General features: G+C 41.5%; 3 protein-coding genes and 1 long non-coding RNA gene across 5 annotated transcripts; 3 read left to right on the forward strand and 1 right to left on the reverse strand.

Moving 5' to 3' along the window:
- Positions 1–1610: 1610 nt before the first annotated feature.
- On the reverse strand, positions 1611–4818 carry LOC113126238 (uncharacterized). Its single transcript, XR_003295291.1, has 3 exons — positions 4687–4818; positions 2254–2419; positions 1611–1839 (listed from the first exon to the last, which is right to left on the reverse strand). It is a non-coding gene; the product is annotated as an uncharacterized LOC113126238 (long non-coding RNA).
- Positions 4819–4846: 28 nt separating this feature from the next.
- Positions 4847–15939, forward strand: slc9a1b (solute carrier family 9 member A1b). Its single transcript, XM_026300196.2, has 12 exons — positions 4847–5456; positions 7954–8414; positions 9736–9986; positions 10218–10435; positions 10521–10717; positions 11151–11240; positions 11361–11431; positions 11776–11949; positions 12711–12825; positions 12970–13068; positions 13177–13249; positions 14261–15939. Exons 1-12 carry the CDS (start codon positions 5201–5203, stop codon positions 14527–14529), a joined length of 2274 nt encoding a protein of 757 aa, XP_026155981.1. The 5' UTR covers positions 4847–5200; the 3' UTR covers positions 14530–15939.
- Positions 15940–16036: 97 nt separating this feature from the next.
- fabp10b (fatty acid binding protein 10b, liver basic) lies at positions 16037–17261 on the forward strand. The gene is made up of 4 exons (XM_026300197.1): positions 16037–16243; positions 16321–16493; positions 16922–17011; positions 17135–17261. The coding sequence occupies exons 1-4, from the start codon at positions 16129–16131 to the stop codon at positions 17183–17185; spliced, it is 429 nt and encodes a 142-aa protein (XP_026155982.1). The 5' UTR covers positions 16037–16128; the 3' UTR covers positions 17186–17261.
- Positions 17262–17640: 379 nt separating this feature from the next.
- On the forward strand, positions 17641–23325 carry srsf10b (serine and arginine rich splicing factor 10b). Of its 2 annotated transcripts, none has more exons than XM_026300987.1 (6): positions 17641–17791; positions 19636–19740; positions 20756–20859; positions 21332–21503; positions 21607–21660; positions 22039–23325. In XM_026300987.1, exons 1-6 carry the CDS (start codon positions 17727–17729, stop codon positions 22265–22267), a joined length of 729 nt encoding a protein of 242 aa, XP_026156772.1. In that variant the 5' UTR covers positions 17641–17726; the 3' UTR covers positions 22268–23325. The 2 variants fall into 2 exon arrangements, with proteins under 2 accessions (XP_026156772.1, XP_026156773.1); XM_026300988.1 differs by lacking the exon at positions 19636–19740 and adding an exon at positions 19886–20178 and having other exon boundaries at positions 17654–17791; positions 20753–20859.
- The last annotated feature ends 520 nt before the right edge of the window (positions 23326–23845 follow it).

Below are 23845 nucleotides of genomic sequence, written 5' to 3' on the forward strand. Positions count from 1 at the left end.
CGATCTCGCTCATTGTTCTGCACTGTGGACACGGCCGTCGTATTGGAATCAGTGGTCATGGTCTGTGTTGTGTCTGTCACAGGGGCGATTTGTCTCTGTTTTCCAACAGGGAACGGTCGGTTTGTGAAAAACTTGATAACACGATACTGCCTTAAAAGCCTTTCTTGTTCTTGGTGAGCAGTGGCAGTATCAAGTTTTTCCCACGGCACCGTTGCTACCTTCCGAACTAAAATCCTGAGTGTAACAGGCATGTAGTTGGTCGGCAGAACCACCAAGCCCGGGTCCATGTTCTTCGCTCTGTTTTTCGGCTCCTGCCATTCTTCATGCAGTCTCTCATCATCTCGCTCATTGTCCTGCACTGTGAACTCACTCTGCGCTGTTTTGTTTGGTTCTGTGGGCAGGCTCTCTGTTGTGTCTTTTGAGAGACTGATTTGCGTCTCGTCTTTTCGAAAAGGGATTGGACGGTCGGTAAAAAACTTGATAACACGATGCTGCCTCATAATCCTCTGTTGTTCACCTTGAGCAGTAGCGTCATCAAGTTTTTCCCACGGCACCGCTGCCACTTTTCGAGCTAAAACCCTGAGCGTAACAGGCATGTAGTTGGTCGGCAGAACCACCAAGCCCGGGTCCATGTTCTCTTCTGTGTTTGTCGTAGTCATAAGGTTTTCTCCAGATTCTGAATTCACTGTTTGAGATCTGAGCTTGAACTTGTCCTAAGTGCTTAAAGTGCTTTAAAATGACGTCACCGCGCGTTAATCCAAGAGAAATTTAAAAGTTTCAATTTTGAAATAAAATAAAGTGACGTTAGTCCACAATAATGGATGGTGACTGGTGACGTAATACGTTTTCTTGCATTGCGCTTTAAATCGCTGTACTTTCGCCAAACACGTGTGTAGGCTGTGCGCAATTTACGCGTGTGGCACAGCTGCTGTAACTTCAGTTAATGTTCAATCTTCTGTCTGTGGTAGACTTTGCAAACAGGTCATCTGCAGGGAAATCATGCTGTGCATGGAGGGTAACACCCTTTGTCCCCATATTTAGCATGTGATAATTATAAGACGCTTTTAAATGAAGAAAGATAGCCTATGTGGTTAATATGTCTTAGACAGTTTCCATTTTCTGGTTCCTAAAACAGAGTCGAAATTGTTCTGTAAGTCAGAAATGTCAACATTTGGAGATTTAATCTTTCAGAAAATATTAACAAAATATGAAGATTAGACTGTAAACAAATTCTCCAATTCCTTTAAGTCTATGTTTATCTTCTCACAGTCTGTTCAACCTCTAATTGTAATGTCTAAATATGTTTCTATGCATTTATTCTCCAGTGTAGGGGATTTAATTTACATGAGGCCTGATGTTACTTCAGAAAAAATCTGCATGTCCAGAAAATGTTAACTCTTATTGACGGTTACAGCTTGTTGTTTTGGAGCTGAAGGTCTATTCAGAAAAAGTATTTTCTGCTTAGTGTTTCTGGGTTACATAAGTCACTGCAGTGCATTAACACACATGTTCCATCAAGCGCGCAACACAGAGCCACTTCTTCTTCTTCTCTCTGCTCTCATTCATTTTACTGGTTGGATGACCAAATCAGATCTGACAGGTCGGGGCTTTTCATGCAGCTTTGTGAGTGTGTGTTTGTGTATGAAGGAGAGTGTGTGTTCAGCAGTGACACACAGGAGCCTCTTCAGTTTGTTCAGGCTGCTGAGTTTCACACCCGGTCACTCTGCTGCAGCCGTTGATGAAGCTGAGGGTGAGAGTGGGTGCTGCTGTCGGATCCCTGCTAGGTGCTCATCAACTCCTCCAGAAGCCGATGACTTCAAACTGTGAGGCTGACCTTATCTGGTGATGTTATAGAGAAATTATTTTTGCTTTAGATTGTGTTTACATTTACAGACATTTAAATTACTTTGCATTCAGTGATGGTGCCTGTATGTTTCTGAAGAAAAAGTTATGTTAAAGTGTAAAAACAAATTGCTTAAAGTATACATCCAATTTCTGGAGTTTTCATTATGAAATGCTGGAAAGTTTTTTTTTTTCCAGACTTCTAAAATTATCCAGATGAAAGTATCTGAGATGGTAAAATCTATGATTGGATGAAATCCTCACAATTCAGAAAAATAGGCAGTGTAGGAACAGACAGTCAGTCACTGTTTGAGGAAACAACCATATCCCACTACCTTTGAACTAATTGTTCTTAGGAAGACTATGACAAGGTGTAAACAGACCTGACCCTGAGTGTCAATAATGTCTTACATCTATTACTGTGGTGATGACAATTTTCTTCTCCTTCAGGAAAGTTGTTGAGCAGCAACAGAAATGATCATCAGACTGGGAAGACTGACACCGGGATACTTTCATCTCCTCCAGGTTAGAGTCTGATCTGTACTCTCATTAAAACTGCTTCTTCTTGATCACTTCCCTGAGAACACAAAGCTTTACACTTTATACAGACAAAGACAAAGAATAGCAGTAAGACAACATGTAAATTAATATTTTACAGAGAGCTGACATAGATCATCTCAGGAGATTTGTGTTATATAACCTGCTCAGATTCCTCCACAGCTCTGCTGCAGAAATGTTCAGAATGAAGCATCATGTCTTTTCTGATTTTACCACTGGAGGGTGCCACAGTCTGAGATTTATAAATATTAGTGAGGTTCATAAAAACCACAGAATTATCACCATAACTGTTTTTGTTGGACTGAGTTCTTCTTGAATCAAGCAATTTAAACCTGTAACACAAAGTTCAGCTGAGGGAGATGTAAATCTCATTAGGATCTGTCATTAAGTGCTGCACAAACTGAAATTTGTTACGGAGAGAGTCAGTCTGAAAGTTGTCCAGATTACTGAATGTAAACATAATCAGGAGTTATCCTGCATTATTCTGTTTCCACTGAACACAGGGGAGGACCACGCATCACAACAAAAATCACTTTATTTAGAAGATAAATAAGATGATTAAGTTATAAATAAAGTGATTTCATGACATGGTGTGTGACCCTCTTCCTTCACTGGGTTCTTTCACATGGGATCATCTCGCTGTTCTCTGTATCATATCTTTCTAAGCTGAAAGGCTTGACTTAATTTATAATAAAAATAATTAACTATGCACTAAATTAGTACAAAGACTGTTTCATTTTTCTGTCAATAAAAAGAAACATGCCATCAGTTGAAAGATATTCTATAATCACATAAAGATTTGAGACTTGGTGGCTTCAGTGTTTCAGCCCGAGGTGCTCTCTCTTCAGACTTTGAACACGTCTTTCTGTCTGTGTGCAGAGGCAGATGTCAGGTGAGCTCCGCATGCAGCCACGGAGCAGCTTCATCGACCCCATCGCCGTCACGATGGCCACGGTGGGGACGGCTGTGTCTCTGTACAGCACCAGACGCATGGCAGAGAGGGTGGAGCTGACACATCCAACCGCCTGAGAGCAACAGGGGACTGTCACAGCTCTGTGGGCGGTTTGACAGATTGTTTGTGAAAGTTGAAGATGCTGTATGATGGAGGATGTTTAGAGAGTTGATATGTTTGTGGTTTGTGGCTGGAAGGAAAATCTACAGTAAGTGTCCCAGGAGGAAAGTGTGAGTCATTGTTCTAAGTAGCAAACTGTCTTATTTCGCAGCTTAGATTCCTGAGGAAGGATAGCATTAGTGAACCTGCCCTGTAGTTTGACCACACTGCACAATTGATGTGAGTTACACAGTATTTTTACTACAGTACACAGAATGATCATATCAGAGTATTTGCCACATAGGATCTTAGTGCTCTGTTTTCCCCTGCAGCCCCAGATAATTTACATGTCTTTGTAAACAGTCACTGAAACTAACCCAGTTATTCTGTGGAAAAGTCTCTCAGCAGCAGACTAACTGTATTTATTGATATATACAGTTTAGAGGCTCTGCCCCTAAACATTCATACAATCAAGTTTCAGCATTAACAGCGTGTTGTCTGGATTTTCCTCTAAGCTGTTGTTCCCTGTGAGTGATGCTGCTTCAACACAGCCCTGGTTGGGAGTTTTTCCTGCTGCTGAAATGATAAATAAACGTACGACACATGATATTGATCAGGGCTGGATCACCAACCATGCAAACCCACACCTGCAAGCCCCAGGGGACCTGTTTATCCTGGTCTGTAGTGCTAAAGACTTAAAGGCAAATATTCACTGCACTGCATTTATCTGCTTAGTTTAGTTTCTGGTTATGGTTTAAAATGAGAGTTACTGTTGAGCCACATTCAAATTATGAGCATATTAGCTCCAACGTTACCAGCTGCAGTATTTATTGATATTAGCTACAAATATTTCAGTTTGGTCATTAGTTTTTGTGATTTAACATCTAATTTCTGTAATTTTCTATAAAAAGATATTAAAGATATTAAAAAGCAACAGAAATAGTGTGAATTCACATCATAATTTAAAGTCAAAAGTACTTATTTTGTAGACTGGTCCTTGTTCTATTATTATTATTCAATTATTGAATCATTGCATGTGATGAATAACATGGTACTGTAATGTCATAACTGGCTGAGGCTCACCTTTGCAACAATCATGTTTTTTATGTGAAATCCTAATCTGAGAGATGATTAGTAACTGGAGTTATAAAATAATGAGTAAAAAGTTTTTGTTTTCCATTTGTAAGTGTAATGGAGTAGAAGTACAACGTGGTATGAAAAATGAACACTCCAACCTGTGCTACAGAGGTGGAGCAGCTGCGCCACAGAAGCAGGATGTAGTGTCTGTGGTCGGTTTGGTCCTCCTCTCCAGCAGATGTCACTTGAACTGTAGTTGCGCTGTGGAGGAGCTGCCTGCTGCAGTACAGAGAGACAGAGGGAGGTTTCTGTGTCGTGGGTTTTGCTACTTGATGCAAGTTGACGCTCGGTCGTGCTCGAAACGGAGACAACAGGTTGGAATGACCCAGAAAACAACCACCGGGCTGTAAGTCGCCTCGATGCTTTGGTCTCAAACTGAGCACCCACCGGTGACAGGAGCGTTTTCTGTTTGCAACATCAAACGTCGTGTGTTCTACGACTATGCGTAATTTCCACGCACTGTAGTGGTTTAAGATGCGTGAGGAGTCTGTGCGTAAAAGTGCGCGCTTCTACGTAGCGCACCCCACTCCCTTCCCGTCCGGTCCTCATCTTCATATGATCGAAAGCTGAACAGGAACGGGAACAGCTGCCCAGTCCTCGTACCATCTGAAAATGTTCGTGTCCCGGAGCAGCCCCAGTCTGACCGGGTTCCTGTGTCTTTTATTGCTCGTTTTTGCCTCCGCGAGTCGTGATGCTTCAGGAAACAACGAGACGGGGAGAAATCCATCCAGGACACAGGAGGACCACCACCAAACTAGCTCCACGACTCACGAAAAGGCGTTCCCCGTCCTGTCCTTCAACTACTCCTATGTCAAGCAGCCCTTTGAGATCTCTCTGTGGATCCTCCTTGCCCTGCTGATGAAACTCGGTAAGTGCCACAGATGTGCCACCAGCGAGGGGCTGGGGTTTTCTAAATTAGAGGTCCTGGTCGTCTGGGCTGAAGGTCTCCCCCACCCGAACACAAACTGTACAGTTTCTAAGAAAGTTTCTAAAAAAGTGTTTGTAGAGCAAAATGACACCAGCACAGAAGAACTGAAACCTGCAGACAGAAATAAATACACCACAGAGTTTCTTAAACATCTGGACTGAATTCAGAAAACAGTTGATCAGTTGCTGTGACTGGTTGAATAAATTCAACATAACTGCTATAATGTGTGAATCATTTCTCTGCTTCTCTAAGTAAAACTCACATTTTAGCTTTTAGGTATTTTTGCAGCTTGTCTTTGTGATAAATGATGCTAGGAGTCTTTGGACGGCAGCTTTACTTTATAAAGACATTCATCACTAATGAAAATAACTCATTGCAGCTCTAGAAACCACTGACACTGTGTTTGACATGTTTCTGCCCTGTGATCAAACTTGTTTTCCTCCGAAGGTGAGAGGAGGCTGTGAAAGCTTTTCAACACAACCAGCAGATGTTTACTACTCTCATACCTACTAAACTCACTTCATCTGATTTTTATTTTTCCAGTTTCAAAACCTGTCGTCTTCAAACTGACACTAACCCAAATCGATCGATCGATTTCATGCAGCACCACAAAAGCTTTCACGTACACGGTTCAGCAGAGGTCGGGGATGTTCCTCAGCAACGATCGGCCTAATTAACGCTGAGCAGATTGATGCTGGAGCTACGAACAGAGACGCCCCTGATCTGCTGCTCTGCTGAGGGCTCACAGTTCCCATCTCCCAGCCCTGCTTTAACTAAGAAATATGACAACATATTCCCATTGCTTCCAGTCTGCTGAGCATGTTTCCACAGGCTGCTGTGGTTATTTCAGGACGGGCCTGATGGTGTGAACGTCTGTCAAAGCAAATGGTGGAGGATTAGAGTCTAAATGTGGCCTTCACAGAGCGGGCTGACTGTTGTTGAGTCTAATAAATAGATGGGAAAAGAGTCTCTGGAGATTTATGATAAATAATCTCTGAACTTTAGTTTTGACGCAGCTGCAGACTTTATATGTTGAGAGGCTGGACTCATACAACTTGTCTTATGGGCATATTTATACCCTCAGTGTTGTTAGTTTGTGCTATAACTCGGTTTTTACCTTTGATGGATAATAAATTTGTATATTATGTTTAACCTTGACCAGACACCACCTGTTTCATGTGCACAAGCTCCCAAAATTCCCAAACTGTCCTTGAAGCTTTGGTGTGGAAAACACTTTGGAGCCACAAGTCTCAACCCATTCTGTGTTCTGTCAGAGATTTGAGTTTTAAAATAGTTTGTCCCTTCAGAGAGAGAGGATCAGCAAACATTTAGTCTGCCAAATGTCAGAAAATAGTGAAAACTGTCTGTCCTCCTTAGCCACTGATGCCTTCAGACCTTTTGTTTGGACCAACAGCCAGAAACCCTAAAATCTTCCGATTTTTACGATGTAAATCTGACGGGACAGTTTAAGTACGAATAATGATGCACCGTGATCTTGGTTGTTTGACATGCACCGTGCCACCATGTTGAATGTCAAAACACCGGGCTGTGATCATTCTGATTGGCTGCAGCAGTCTCTCACATGCTTTGTCATTGCAGCTCTCTGGTATCTTATCTGTGCATCCAGCTGTTGAGTCCACGGGCCGGTTGGACTTCCTGTCCGAATGTGCTGCTTGATAACAAAGATCCTAGTGTGCAGACCTGGACTGGAGAGGAGGGGGCGAGGGCGGTTGCACGCAGCACTGCAGCATGGACCCCGTTCATGACAGAGTCTGAATGTCAAGGCCTCATGTAGCTGACAGAGAGGACAGTAAAACAGGCCCAGTATGAAGGCACTGCTGTATCAGGCTCACTGCCCCTAAACATTCATACAATCAAGTTTCAGCATTAACAGCGTGTTGTCTGGATTTTCCTCTAAGCTGTTGTTCCCTGTGAGTGATGCTGCTTCAACACAGCCCTGGTTGGGAGTTTTTCCTGCTGCTGAAATGATAAATAAACGTACGACACATGATATTGATCAGGGCTGGATCACCAACCATGCAAACCCACACCTGCAACCCCCAGGGGACCTGTTTATCCTGGTCTGTAGTGCTAAACAGTCTGAAGCTAATCACCCAGTGTCACAAGATTAAAGATTTAAAGGCAAATATTCACTGCACTGCATTTATCTGCTTAGTTTAGTTTCTGGTTATGGTTTAAAATGAGAGTTACTGTTGAGCCACATTCAAATTATGAGCATATTAGCTCCAACGTTACCAGCTGCAATATTAATGCCATGAACACCATAATGCATCGGTATATTATCATATACATGAATGTGGCGTTCTTTAAGGTGCAGGTTTCTGCTGTTTTATTCTTCAGTTTCAGTAGAAAGGGAAGGTTGATGTATAATGTTTGGATAATTTGAGCTCATGAGTAAAACACTTCCTCTCCGCAGGTTTCCACATTATTCCCAGAGTGTCGGATGTTGTTCCGGAGAGCTGCCTGCTGATCGTTGTTGGTCTGCTGATCGGTGGCATCATCAAGGTCATCAGAGAGAAAGCCCCCATCCTCGACTCGCAGCGCTTTTTCCTCTACCTGCTGCCCCCTATCATCCTCGATGCCGGCTACTTCCTCCCCATTCGGCCCTTCACAGAGAACATGGGCACCATCCTGGTGTTTGCGGTGGTGGGTACGCTGTGGAACGCCTTCTTCATCGGCGGGATGATGTACGGCGTGTGCAAGGCCGAGGGCGTGGAGCTGGCCAGTGTGGACCTGCTGTCCTGCCTCCTGTTTGGCTCCATCATCTCGGCCGTGGACCCCGTTGCTGTCCTGGCCGTATTTGAGGAGATCCACATCAACGAGCTGCTGCACATCCTCGTGTTCGGGGAGTCACTATTGAACGACGCCGTCACTGTGGTGAGTCAGGGAGTTTACACACTGTGCTGTTGTTTATTTTCTGTTTCTTTTTAGTGGTTTTGTATTTCATTGTAGTTGTTCTAGGCATTTTGGGGCTTTTTGTGATTTTGTAATCATTTGATTGACTTTCCAGTGAAAAAGTTACCAGCCCTTTTACACTGTCTCACACCCACCCACCACTGAGACATGAAGAAATGCTAGATTTGGAGCTGAAACAGGGTAGGATAAATATCTGGGGGCAAACTGAGGCTGTCTCTTTACAGCTCAGTTTTCTGTTCATCCATGTCTCAGCTCTCTCCTCCAGACCAGGTTTTTAAAGATTAAATGTTGCTGGGCAAAACCTGCACAGCAACAGCAAATGTGTAATGTGTAATGCTGCTGTAAATGACTTCCTCTGTGCATCAGCTCATGAAAAGACAAATGTTTGATAAATGGACGATGCACAGAAGCTTTTCTCAGGCATCAGCACAGACGCTGCTGTACTGGAGGTAGATCAAGATTCAGACAAACATTTTAAAGTCCAGCCGTGACTTTGTTTAGATCTCTGCTTAATGAGACTCCATTTAAAGTGGTGTTTACATTCCAGGTGGGTCCATTTGAAGCTGAGAAATAGAACTTTCAGAAGCTGAACTCTGCTGCTGTTGCATACCACCAGTAATAATTTGAACAATTTCTTTTTCTTGCATTATTAATACAAACGGTGATTAAAGCAATTCCTGTGGGTCTGCTAGGAGTAAAACCTTGATCAACACCATGGTTTTGTGGTCAGTGGTTGAACGGTCAAAGTGTCTAGCCTTTTTTTTTTTCATTTCAGGAAGAGGTTTGGTTGCAGCCATTACCAGCACAAATGAACAACCAGAAAGCACTCAGCCTGCAGGTCTCTGCCAGTGCTGCACAATCCAAATAATAGCAGCCTTTCTTTAATATTCCTTAATATTCAAAAACAAGTTTGCAGGATGCTTTGCAGACATGATCCAGAAACAGTACAGTTCAGAATAAAGACAAATACAATAGAAAGTTATTAAAAACCTTCCTGCACTTGCTGAGACAGGTTTCAGTCTCCATCTGAATTATGATCAGCAAAAAAAAAAAGACAAAGGTTGAGTGGAGTGAGTGAGTGCAGAGGTTTAAATATAGAGGAAAGCTAATTATAGTTTTCGATAAACTGCTAATCAACAGCTAAAACCCTGTTTGGCAGCGTTTGGTAAAACTGACATGAATCAGAGCCAAACTGCCAGGACGTTTATGAATGAAACACAAGACACTGGGGAATCTGAAAAGTTTACAAACTCTGTCTCTGCCTGTGTTTCTGTCTCTGCAGGTGCTGTACCACCTGTTCAAGGAGTTTTCCCATAAAGGGACCGTGACTGTCAGTGATGCCCTCCTCGGTGTGGTCTGTTTCTTTGTGGTTTCGTTGGGAGGCATCATGGTGGGAGCCATATACGGCGTCCTGGGTGCCTTTACTTCACGTTTTACCTCTCACACCCGCGTCATCGAGCCCCTGTTTGTTTTCCTGTACAGCTACATGGCGTACCTCTCTGCGGAGGTCTTCCATCTGTCAGGGATCATGTCGTAAGTTTGCGTTACGTCCTGTTTTTCTGTTGTAACAACAAACAGCAATTAACCTGCTTGTTGATAAGGACACTACACAGCTCCACCGTGACAAACGGAGCAGGGAAGATGGAAGATGTGCATCCAGGAGCAGGCAGCACCGTAAACCTGACACCGAAAAGTGTTTTCACTGCTTTTGTTTCCTGCAGGGGGAGTTGTAAAGTTTACTTCCTCTGTCCTCGGTTCCTTCAGGTTGATAGCTTGTGGCGTGATGATGAGGCCATACGTGGAAGCCAACATCTCCCACAAGTCCTACACCACCATCAAATATTTCCTGAAAATGTGGAGCAGCGTGAGCGAGACTCTCATCTTCATCTTCCTCGGTGTCTCCACGATGGCCGGTCCTCACGCCTGGAACTGGACGTTCGTCATCTTCACCATCATCCTCTGTTTAGTGTCAAGAGTGCTGGGTCAGTACAAAGTATTATTATGCTTTATTATTATGCCCCTTGGGCTTGACCTGCGTTGCAAATTATCCCGTTGTTTGTGTTTCAGGAGTTATTGGTCTGACCTACATCATCAATAAGTTCCGTATTGTGAAGCTCACCAAAAAGGACCAGTTCATCGTGGCCTACGGTGGCCTGCGAGGCGCCATTGCCTTCTCCCTGGGGTTCCTGCTGACCGAAAGTCAAATGAAGAACATGTTCCTCACTGCCATCATCACCGTCATCTTCTTCACAGTCTTTGTGCAGGTGAGAAGAGTAAAGATATTTCGGTCCATATTTCAGCTGTATAAGTTTAATCATGGACACAGTCTGTGGAAAAGGTGAACACAATCTCAATAAAGCTGCTTGTTAAAATAAAGAATTACATGAAAATTGTTTTCTGTAGAAAAAGAATCAAAAATCTTGACAGTTATTCGGAAATCAATAAATAGCACGGTGGATTTGATTATTTTGGAAAATATTGAAATCTGAAAGCAGGAACATAATTTGCATTTCATTAGTGTGTTTTTCCTTAGTTTGGTCCTCTTTCAAATAATGATAAATGATAAAGAGGACATAGAGGGTGCTGCAGTTTAAAGGTGACTCTAAATAAACAGAAGTCAGACACAGAAACAGCTTGTTTTTGTTTTGTGCATGAGAAAATGTATGAAATACCTGTTTGGTCTCACTTCTGTCTCAGGGCATGACCATCAGGCCTCTGGTGGAGCTCCTGGCAGTGAAGAAGAAGAAGGAAAGCAAAGGGTCCATTAATGAGGAGATTCACACGCAGGTGACAGCAGTTACCATTAGTTTCATAAGAAAGAGAAAGGAAACACTCAAGAGTCTGTTTCAGACTTTTCAGCTCATCAAAGACAAATGTGCATCATCTAAAATCTCATTCTGTCTTTAGTTCATGGATCATCTCCTCACAGGAATCGAAGACATCTGTGGACATTATGGACACCATCATTGGAAAGACAAGTATGACCCTCTGTTTTCTCCTTTATCAGGAAAGTTACAAGCAAGTGGTTTTTCACTTTTGTCCAGACTTTGGTCTTAAACAGTCGCCAGGTTTTATATAGCGAGCAGGTGTGATGCACCTGCTAATATTATATACTTTAAATAAATTAAGTATAATAGGAGAGAACTTGCTTTTTCAACTGTGTCTTCAGCCTGAAGGTGACAATTTAATGACGTTGTTCTTGTTCATGTGTGGTGGTTTAGGATCTAAACATCAGCACTGAGCATTAAATCCTGTAAAACAGAAACACCAGACAAAATAACCTTCACAAAGATCTGATGCCTGGTCTTCTTGCCGTCCTCAGGCTGAACCGCTTCAACAAGGCCTACGTGAAGAGGTGGCTGATCGCAGGCGAGCGCTCCACGGAGCCTCAGCTCATCTCCTTCTACAACAAGATGGAGATGAAGCAGGCCATGATGCTGGTGGAGAGCGGGAGCTCCGCCAAGCTGCCGACGCTCGTGTCGTCCGTCTCCATGCAGTAAGTATCAGTGAAGAGAGCAGCTTGTACTTCCTGTCCCTGGTGCTGGGACAGGAATATTTATATTTCATTGAAACTGAAACAACAATCAGTTTAAAAAAAATCAGTGACCCAAAACAAGCAGCTTAACTAAGCAGGAGACAAGGACAAAAGTAGAATCTGCATTTTTCATCATACTATTTTTTGTGTAAATGATTTAATAATTTTATAATAATTTGTTGCTAGGGCTGCACGGTGGTTCAGTGGTTAGCACTGTTGCCTCACAGCAAGAAGGTTTCTGGTTTGAAACCCATCAGGGGCCTTTCTGTGTGGAGTCTGCATGTTCTCCCAGTGCTTGTGTGGGTTTTCTCCAGGTACTCTGGTTTCCTCCCACTGTCCAAAAACATGTATGTCAGGTTGATTGGTGACTCTAAATTGCCCATAGGAGTGAGTGTGAGTGTGTGAGGTTGTTTGTCTCTATGTGGCCCTGTGATGGACTGGTGACCTGTCCAGGGTGGACCCCTGCCTTTCACCCAAAGAGAGCTGGGATAGGCTCCAGCAGATCCCTGAAGATCCTAGATCCTAGAAGATGAACCTTTGTTGCTCCTAAAAACCCACAAACCAAACCTCTGATATAGATCAGCCATGGAAACGGAAACATGTTTTTGAGCAGCTGAATCCCTTCAAAAGTCCTTCATAAGTAGTTTCTAAGATCATTTGTTGCTTTTATCAGAAACGTCCTGTTCCTCCACACTTACAGCAGCTGATGTGTGTCCCTGCAGGAACATCCAGCCGAAAGAACCTCAGACCCGACGGGCGATTCCAAGCATCTCGAAGAGTCGTGAGGAAGAGATCAGGAAGATCCTGCGAGCCAACCTGCAGAAGACCAGACAGAGGGTAGTGCCCTTTACTCATCATTTACTGATGTGTGTCTGTGAATGTGCTGAACGCAGAGTAGAGATGTGTTGCAGGCACCTGATAAGTTTCAATAAAGGCTTGTCATTTGCTAACTCAAACTGCCTTAATGTTTCTGCCCGTCAGCTTCGTTCCTACAGCAGACACGACCTGATGACCGACCCCTTCGAGGACAACGTGAGTGAGATTCGCTTCAGGAAGCAGAGAGTGGAGATGGAGAAGAGGGTGAGTTATAACAATAACATAATCGTACATTAATCCAGATTTGCTGAGAGTGGTTGTTGTCGTTTAAATGTTTTGTAACGCGTCTCCTGACAAATGTCTCATTCGCAGATGAGTCACTACCTCACAGTTCCTGCAAACCGTCATGAAACGCCTCCTGCCAGAAAAGTCTTCTTTGATTCAGGTCAGTCACACAGTCCAGATCATTTCTGTCAGAGCTTCAGTAGAAAAACAGCTTTTCACACACTTTTAGTGCAACTGTAAAACAATATTTGAGAATATAATTGTGGATTAAAATTATATTGGGAAATAATTTTGCTGTAAGTATGAAATGGAGGAAACAATAGTAATAATTTACATCTTTAATAAAACAGATTTTTTTTTTTTGTTTTAAACACTTATGACTTGGAAATGAGATAATAAGCACAGATATAATACAAGGCAGGAAACACAATAAAGAGCTTTGTGAAATGACACAAACATTCTCATTTCTCATTTCATGTCCAGCCCATACCACTGCATCAGTTTTAGACTTAATAGCCTAATACAGGCTTCATGCTCCATTCATTTTTAATTAGTGGATCTTATTGAAGCCCATGAAATATGTATGTAATTATTATCATCAGGATTTATTCAGAGGTAGACATGCACCATGTTGTTTAGAGAGGTTCACAGCACAGTGAACAAATTCAGTCAGTTTGACACAGCCACTATTTTCCTTCTGTGATGAAGCCATTTCTCTCACAGCCAATTGTTTTATTTGTTTATAGCCTGAGGGCAGAGATTCGAAAGATCACCTGAGATTAAAGGAGCTGAATTTACAGGTTCAGTTCGTTCAGCGTGTGGTGCTAAAACCTGCAGTGTGTACTTGTCATTAGGCCTTCAAACTGAGAACTCTCCTAATGTACGTTCCCATCATGGTGCTGCGTGCTCTGAGCTGGTAAATGCCCCTCTGGCCTGCCAGGGGGCGCTGTATGAAATCCACCACCTTATCTGCAATGCTAATGTGGCTAACAGTTTGTGAAATGCAAAAACACAAGTGGGCTAATTAGGTTTTTGTTATGTCAGACAGTGGTGAAGAGTGATTGGCTGCACTGACCTTTGTGGGCTCTCAGGTTAAAGTTCAACATGTTTTGTTGCCCACTGAGAGACAAGTTGCGTGCTAACCTGTTGCTGTACTATTCCTGTGTCTCAGAACACAAGGTTTACACTTATGATGACAGTGAGAGTCCCAGAGGCCCGGCGGTTCAGCGAAGTCCCAGATCCCAAGATGCCGTTGGCCTGTTGAATGAATCATCCCAGCGGCCCAATCAAAGTAGCACACTGCGAGACCAAGCCACCACCGGGCCGAGGGCCAAAGCACCGGACGACCAGGAGGAGCAGGACCAGCTGAAAATATCACGCTGCTTCAGTGATCCGGGACCAAACAAGGAGGAGGAAGGAGACGACTCTTTCCTGTCATGATGAAGCACATTTTCACAGAACTTGAAAGCTGAGGATGAGTTCGCCTCTTCACGCTCTTATTTGTTACACTGAGTGAAGATGGATGAGTTGTGGCAAAGCTTGATGTTTATAGTTTTGTATTATGTTCCATGCAGATTGTTTTTCTGTTTCTTTTGGACCACTGGTCATTTGCAGTTACAGGGTTTTATGACTGAAGTGAGCAAAGTGGCCACATTTTATGTCTTAACATGCAAAACACAGAGCACTTATCTTAACAACCTTGAAGCACCAGAAGTATGGAGCTTACTGCCTCCAAGCACAGTGTGAGGACCACCTTAAAGTAGCACATCATCCAATTAGTGGATTGCCATGACATTTGGTGCACACATCGATGTCATCCTTTGGACAAACTGTAATGACACACATCAGGACACAATGTCATTTGTCTGCTACCTGTTGGCCAAACACCTGCAAAATGAAGGATATTCATACCAACCTCAGCTGAACTTCAGCATTCAGTATTAGCAAATGTTAGCAGTCATGATAAACATAATGCATGCTTTGCAACAGCATGTTAGCAGTGTTGTATGAGAATGTCAGCATGTTGACGTTAGCATTTAGCTCAAAGCACCACCACAGAGCTGCTAGCATGGCTGTAAACCCGTTAAGTGCACTCTATATGAAACCCACTGTGATATACTGCCACATGCTTTAAACACAACAGGAACCACAGCAGCCACAGTGCTAAAAAGATGTGTAGGTTTTATCTGCAAAAGAAAAATTGTCTCTTTAATTTGAGCGACGCTTAAATAGGCAGGTTTAAAGTGTTAAGTGTAAAAAAAAAAAAAACTACATGAGAAATGAACTTCTCATAAAAATGTGTTTGTAAAACAAAAAACAGCTCTAATGACCCATCAATGTCAAGAACAAACAGCAGATATTGTCTGACTGGTCTGTGGTCAAGCTCAGCGCTGTATTTAACATTACTGCATGACTGTGTTTTTCTCAGGGACTGCAACATGGCACAGTATTAACCAATGGCCTCTGCAGAATCAAAAGTCTGCCTGTCCAAATTGTGCTGCATATTGATGTATGTATAATGTGACTGTTTTGTAAGCTAAAGTGTTTCCACTGCCAAGAGCTTTAAGTAACATTCCCACAGTAATGCAGTTTGTCGACTGTCAGAGTAAGCATGTTAGCGTTTTTAAAAAAGCTCCATATCTGTGTTTCCAGCTGAACATGCTTCCAGACCGGACTGAATCAAATTTTCACATCACTGCCTGAGTTTTTGCTGCCTAACACGTTTGCCTTAAAATGTTTTGCTTTTTGTGTCTGCAAGTTGAAGAAGTTTTGTATTTTGGAAATAAATGTCATAAATGTTTGTCAAATGAAGAAAAGCTTTTAATTCTTGTCTGAAATAAAGATTTGTCATTACTAATTTTCAGTGGTGAAATGATTCTACAATTGTTTTCTGGTCCCAGTCGTCAAAAGTCTTAACACCACAGCTGATGAATGAGGAAACAGAAAGTTCAGCTCTTCCTGCCTCTCACTGGAAACTCCAGTCCCAATAACAGGGAGTTTGAAGTCCCCAACATGCCAACCAGCTGTGGGTGAAGGGATATGACAAGAACAGCAAACATTCTCAGGCAAGCAACACGACCAGCAGGCATGGCTTTTACCGGCACCTGGCAAGTTTATCATGAGGAAAATCTTGACGAGTACCTGAAAGAACTTGGTAGGGACATTTTCATATTTAAAGCATTTATTTACCTGTGTATGGCTCTAATGTCTACTTTTTTATGTCCTGTTAAGGTGCACCTGAAATTATTACCAAAATGCGAGGCAAAGTCAAACCAGTGTTTGTGATCGAGCAGGACGGTGAAAATTTCACCTTCACAATAAAGACTCCAGCCTTCACCAAAGTCCAGAAGTTCAGCATTGGAAAAGAGACAGAGTTTACCACTGTGGATGGCAGAAAGTATAAGGTATTACCAGAGCCACACTCCTTCCACGTGATATAATCACAGAGTTTTATATGTGGTGATGATCTTTTTTTTTTTAACCTGAAAACTGTCACAGTGCAGAGACCAGTCTGCAGGTTTGTGTATCTAAAATATACACACAAGTAAAATTACACAAAAGCAAGTACAAATATATACAGTATGCACATATTATTGACACATAAATATATCTAAGAAAAGATGTCTATATCTTGTATATTGTCTGTGTCTTGGGAAAAAAAATCTAATGATAACATCTTTTAAATCCACTGACTATATTTAGGTCTCTGAATGACTTGCAAATTTGAAGCAATTACACATTTGGCTTGTGAGAAATTAATAAACAGAAATAAATTTGGAGCTTCAGCAGGAGCAGGACCTTGTGTCACTTCAGTGTCTTTGGTTCTGAGTAGTGCACCATTCGAGTGGAGGATGGGAAACTGATCGCTGAGAATGAGAAGTTCACTTCTGTCCGAGAGATTCAAGGCGACGAGATGATTGAGGTCAGTGGCTTTAATTCTTTTGAAAACTACTGTAAAAATGAGGGAGACTTTTTTTTTGTTATTTGTTTTATTATGGGACTCACACATGTTTTTCTTTCTGACCCTTCATTCTTAATTTTCCAGACTTCTACTGCTGGCTCTGTAACTTTCATCAGCAAGAGTAAACGAGCCTGATCAGAACCTCATGGACCCCAGACAGTCTCAGCTTCAAGCAAGGGGCCATCTGGAAACCACACTACTATAAACACAGCTAAACACAGTAATGAATAAATTTTAATGATCAAATACACCCATGTGTTTATTTTTATTCAGTTCAATGCATGAGCAGAGCGTGAGTCAATAGGTCCTGAAGGCCCACACGTAAAGACCCACCCTTTGTGGTCATTTTATATCTCACTGGAGTCATTTTAGATCTCTCTATGTCATTTTTCAGCTGATGGGACACATATTAACTATATTTCAGCCGTTTTGCATAAGTTTGGGTTAGCTGTAGTCGTCTTGCATCTGTTTGGTCATTCATTATATGTCTGCAGTAACTACGTCGGACAGACAGCAGAGGGCGCTGTGCGTGGTTGTTAAAGTTACTACCCGGTTTTTGTGTCAAGAAGAAGAAGACAGAAGGCGCTTTTTTTACTGCGCATGTGCAGGTCGTTTCTATTTTTTCGCTGCTGGATTCATTTTGTAAATTTTTTTCCTGCTGAGTGAGTTTAATTGTATGTCCAGATACATGAGGCCTCCAAACACGTCTTTGTTTGTCAGGAACATCGCCGATGAGTCCAGGTAAGTCCACACTCGGGCGCGACTGGACCCGCAGATCGTGCGTGAACTAAAGCTCACTAACTCCTGTTAACGGCAGCTAGCTGCGTTAGCTTAGCGGCTAGCTGAGGTTAGCCTCCACGGAGAAGTTAAATGTGCTGAGGCGCTAAATCTGTGAAATAATCACCGGAGACAGCACAGTCTACTCACAGTTAAACTAAAACAACGATTAAAATCACAAAACCTGCCCGAGACTGAAATTCTAACGTTTCTTTGTGTTCGTTTCGTTAACATACTTTGACCACGCACGTTGTTTATAAATAAGCTAACGCTAACACAGCTAATAGCTCATAGTAACCAGTAAAAGATATTTCAGTTTATTTTGATGATTTTCAGAAAAAAAGCGTCTGAACGGCATTTTGGTTTAGTACCACTTGATTTTTTTTTAGGTAATCCAGCTAATGTTCTTTCAGTTAACCTTAATCGATTTAATCGCCAATAATCAACTGATCAACGAAAAGTGTAAATGTAAAGTGCAAATACCTTCAAATTGGCCTTAATTAAATTTACTTAATCGTTTTACAAACTTTTATTTTTTTAAATTCAAGGCAAAAGCAATAAATAAAACAAAAATAATTAATATAATAATTTGTCCAAGGGGTCCCATTAACAAAAACTGTATGAAACTAATCTATCTATTCATTTTTAATGTCGGCTCAACAAACTACATGGACATATCTAAGTTAATAAGAACACCTTTAGTATTCATTTCTGAATATACACTTAAAGGTGAGTCAGACTAGAACAAAATGTAAACATCTTAAAGCTCCTCAGGTCCAGTTGTGGCCTATAATGACCTGGATGACTGAGAATTCACTCACAGCTTGATCCAATTTAGGAACATACTACTGTCTCTTTATTGGCTGTTCATTTTTCCTATTACCTTTTAGTTTGTCTAAAGGAATATGATCATAATCTTATATCTTACATCTGTACTGAGCAGAGGTGGTTGACACAGTGTGACTTGGATTGTGGAGGAACCATGTTAGTGCTAATTGTACTCGCCTCATCATGATAACACCGTGACTCATGCATTTCAGATAATGTGTTTTTAATTTGCTAGATGACTGTGCTTTATATTATTAATGGAACCTGAATGAAGCAACAAACCTGTCTGTCAGTTTTTTACGTGTTAGTGGGTTTTACACTTATTTGCATGTTAAAAGTGTGCATATCTTAAAGGGACAGTTAACCAAAAACACAGTAGAAGAGCTTGATTAGCAATAGGCCTGGATACCTGCACTGATTTCTTGATTTGATTTCAAATAATCAATTAATTTTGATTTGGTTCTTGATGAGGCACGTACACTGTTCAGGTGACTTCCACGGCTTTGCATCTCGCAGTCATAGATACTGTCCCTTCATCACACACAAACAGCCGTGCAGTTATTTTTATTTATTTATTTATTGATTGATTGATTGAGACTATCACTCTCAGTACTGTGAATTGCAATAGGTCCACATTAGCCAGAGGTTACATATATAAAAACTTAAAATAACATTTTAATTTACACATACATTTTAGTACTGATATACATGTTTACTGAAAATAAGCAACATGCAAATCAGTCTTTCAAAAGGAAAAAGCCCTTGATCGCAAAACTCATTTTTCACTCAAATAAAACAAAAGTAAACAACATAAACTATGGAGACAGGTGGCTGCAGGTAAGACCTACAAATGTGTTTTGGGTGAACTGTCCCTTTAGCTCACTCACCAGCTGCTCTCTCAGCTGTTATTACTGGTTGTTGATGAAGGCAGAGATGCCCATGATGGTCAGTTGAGTCATGATTGTATTTACGGTGTTCAGGCCTGAGGATTTGCGGCGTGAGTTTGGCCGCTATGGGCCGATAGTAGATGTCTACATCCCACTTGACTTCTATACACGTCAACCAAGAGGATTTGCATACATTCAATATCCTTTACCAATGAGTTTCCAGCTGTGCTCTAACAAACTGTTGCATTTTTCTTTCAGCAGAGGAGATGCTTTTGTGATGTGTTTTTCTTGCACATAATTTGATTAAATATCTAACACACGTATTTCTCTGTTATTGCTTCAGAAAATGTAAAAGCATCCAGTTGTGGAACCAGCCACAAAGAGTAACAAAGACCCGTATAGAGTAGCTGTAAAGACAAGGCACACACAGACCTTCAGGATCAGAGGGAGGGAAAAGGTTGAAAAGAGAAAGTAAAGCATGAAGAGGAAAAGGGAACGGAGACAAAGCTTGGATATGGCGACAAAGAATGGGGAAAAGAAAAGAGGTTTAAAAGGCAAGCAGGAAACCCGAGTCTCTGGGAGTCGATTAAAGAGTGTAAAGATCAAGATGAAGTTCAAAGTCAAGCATGGGCAAAGGTAACAAGTCTGAATTATTTTGTATCCTCCCATGACAAATCCGCAAATTTGACGCCAAAATCAGCTGTCCCTGTGATATCGATGGCTTTTTACTTTTGATCAAAACTATTTAATCAAGTGTTAATGTGTCTGATTTGTTTGGTTACTGTCCTGATCCCTCAGACAATAATCTGATGTATTTGAAAAGCTTGCTTCATCTTTTATCTCTACAAAAGAGTCTGTATTTCTATGTTGTTTTGTTCCCACCTGTCTAACAGTTTGAAAAAAATTATCTAATTGTCCTTTTAAAATGTTTTGCCTTAGAAATCAGGCCACACAAATAGTGTTTGATGAATGATTTCCAACTCTCCTACATGTTTGTAACATACAGAGTGCAAATGAAGAGGAAGTGAACAACATAAGGACACGGTGCTAAACTTACTGATGACTTAAAACCAGAAATTCTTGAAAGTGAAATTAATGAATATGAGTTTTGTTGCTGTTGCTCCTTTCACATCCGTGAGAGAGAAACAGTTGTTCAGATTTGTGTGGCCTTGATCAGAAACCTGAGCAAACAAAACCCTTAACTACTCAGCATATTTGAGGACGTGCGCGATGCAGAGGATGCTCTTCACAGCCTGGACAGGAAGTGGGTGTGTGGCCGGCAGATTGAAATCCAGTTTGCACAGGGCGACAGAAAGAGTGAGTATCCATAACTATAGAGTGTGTGTATAAAGTAACTATAAAGATATTTTTTTTAAAAAAAAAAGAAATCTAAAACACAGAACAGACAGAAACAGCAGCCACTTCCACTTCTCTCTCTGCGATTCTGTGTATGTTTATCTTGATATCAACTGCAGTCACTGCTTCATTATGCAGTCAACTAAACTTCAGGAAGGTATGAAATGTTTGTTTGTGCCACTGCCTGTTGTTGCAGCACATTGTGTTTTCATGCTGTCAAACTCACAGAACGCATTTTCAAAGATAGCAGTAAAGGCAAACAGACAAGCTCTTATAGTTTTCCTCCTGAGTATATGATTAGAAAAACCAGAAATACAGATAGAATAAATCTTGCAGAGGAGATCTCAAGGGAGTTCCACACAAACTTATTCATGGATGTCTTTTGTGTTTTCTGCTTTGTAGTTACTTTCTCATAACTGTTCCTTTACAACAGCACCAAATCAGATGAAAGCGAAGGAAAGGCGCTCTCCAGGCAGATCCTCCCGATACGACGACTACGATCGTGACGGTCGGCGCAGACGCTCACGCAGCCGCAGCTACGACAGATACAGATCACGCAGCCCTTCGTATGACCGTCGGCGCAGACGATCTGAGAGCCCTCGAGAGTGAGTTTTTCTGTCATTAACTCATTAGTGAAAACCACTTTCTCAGACTCTTCTTTGAAAGGGAAAAATAACTTTTTTTTTTTTTTTGTTTTGTTTTTTTCAGCTCTCGTGCACGGATGTCTGGAAGAGGAAGAAGCAGGAGCCACGAGGACGAAAGGTAAACCTAGATCACCATATTTTCCAGACTCTGTCACACATTTATTTTGTCAAACTCACTAGCGTAAGATGACACTCTTGACTCTTTAAAAATCTGATCCATTTCCAAGTGACCAGTGTTGTGACTCTTTCTTCCACAGTGTCATCGTCCTCTTGACCGTCCCTCTGGTTTATGTTTCCAACTGTGTGTTTTCCTTGTTTTGGTGTTAGACATGTTATCTAACTGGGTGATTGTGTAGCAAGTTGTTCAGATGCAGAACAGATTAGACATCACTTTTTACTGTGATAATTGTACATATGATGTTCTTAGTGGCTTAAGAGATTTTAATGGCCTCTGCAGGTCTTGTTTTTCATAACCTTTTTTCTCATGTGTTCTCAGACACAGGCAGAGGCCTCGGAGAGAGACCAGAGGAAGATCTCGATCGCGCTCTAGATCCGCTTCCCCACGAGAGACCGTCAACCTGGCATCTACTTCCCATTACGCTGAGGAAGAAGTGCGACGGACTCACTCCCCCTCCCGCTCCAGATCCCGGTCGGTATCGAGATCACACTCTCGTTCACGCTCTCGGTCCCGATCCTGGGCCGGACGCAAGACAGGAGGACGCTAGAAACGATCTGTTCCCCCCTCTAACAGTCATTCAGTCAGATGGACCTGAGTTGGTCATTTAAGAGAAGATTTCTTTGTTTTGACATGAATGTAACGTCCACTGAACCATATGTAGAAACCTTGTTTTTGTAGCTCCATGTTAAGAACAATGATGGTCCTTGGTTTTATAAATTAGTTTTGGTAATATTTCCTGATAGGAACATGACATCAGTTTCTATGTTCAGTGGTAGTTGGCCAGGAATAATCTTTTGTCTTTTTTTATATACAGTTACTGGTCATTTTGTTTTCTCAGCCCTATGCACCCAGTTTTGCAAAGAAAGAACATTCAGTATTTTAAAAAAGGAATCTGTTGACTCAAACCACTGCTTCCATGTATTTTATCACATTATAACAAGTAATATACTTTATTACTACTGACCAACTGTCCACAGCTGAAGTGTAGTTCTGTTGTTTTTCAATTCTTATTAATTTCTCAGTAACATCATATTGAACATTATTGAGATAATTGTCCACTTCAGCTGAATAACTGTAGTTCAGACTGAACTGAAAATCATGCAGAATTATCCTGCAGTAGTAACATCTAGAAAGTTGAAAGCAGACATGACATTCACTGTGATCAAATTAAGCTTCAAATCAATTTAAGCTGGTTTATCTATAATGAAATTAAATCCACTGGCTGCCTAAATGTGAAGAATGTCATCTGTTGTCAGAGATGTCAATATGAATATGTGCTAAAATACATGGAAATGCTGCTGTGGTTCTTTTAAAAGTGTTAAAATGTTGTCAACCAGTGACTTTAACAACAAGCTGTTTTAATTTTGTGGTGTATTTTCTGTAAGAGTAGATGTTTCAAAAGGTATTTCATATTGGAACATTTCTCCAAATACTGGTTCTGGAAGGAGGAGCAGAAGTTGCTTGTTGGTATTTACACAACTGTGTGTTAATTTTTCTAAATCAATCTTGTCACTGCATGTTTTATTCACCTAATCTTCTATCTTTAGTAGGAAGAAGCTGTTATTTTGAGTAATAAATGGATAATGTTCTGTATAAGGAAACAATGCATGGTTTCTGTTTGTGCTGTTGAACAGTGTCAGTCACATTTATTGTTGCTTTTAGTCTCCGCCCTGATCCTTGAAGGTGGACACATCAGAATGAATTCACCTGCATGTCCAATAGGTGCTTCAGTATAATTTATAAACATGCATCCACAGTCTGCAGTCATCTGCATGGAAAACAGCACCGTCTGTCAGTCGGGCCGTGTCTATTGATTTCCTTTTAATGGAACAGTAGCTGGGAGGAACAACTTAAATTAGATTCACAGTGAAGAAGCATCCATGTATGAAATCGGACATGCCCCATTGATCCCGGATTGAAAAATTATAAATGCATAGGATGGTGGCAGAGGGTGTGATGTGAGAGCAGCTGGTGTGAGCTACATCACTGGGCTGGTTACAAATACAGAACAGGGCTGAGATGATACATACATGACTGAGACAAACCTCTGATCACTCAGCAGGTTGCACTCCCACCACATGACCTTCACTCTCTGCCTCTCATTTCTATCAGTAACACTTAGTTG

Source organism: Mastacembelus armatus, chromosome 11 (genome assembly GCF_900324485.2).
Source record: "Mastacembelus armatus chromosome 11, fMasArm1.2, whole genome shotgun sequence".
Taxonomy (NCBI): Eukaryota; Metazoa; Chordata; class Actinopteri; order Synbranchiformes; family Mastacembelidae; genus Mastacembelus; species Mastacembelus armatus.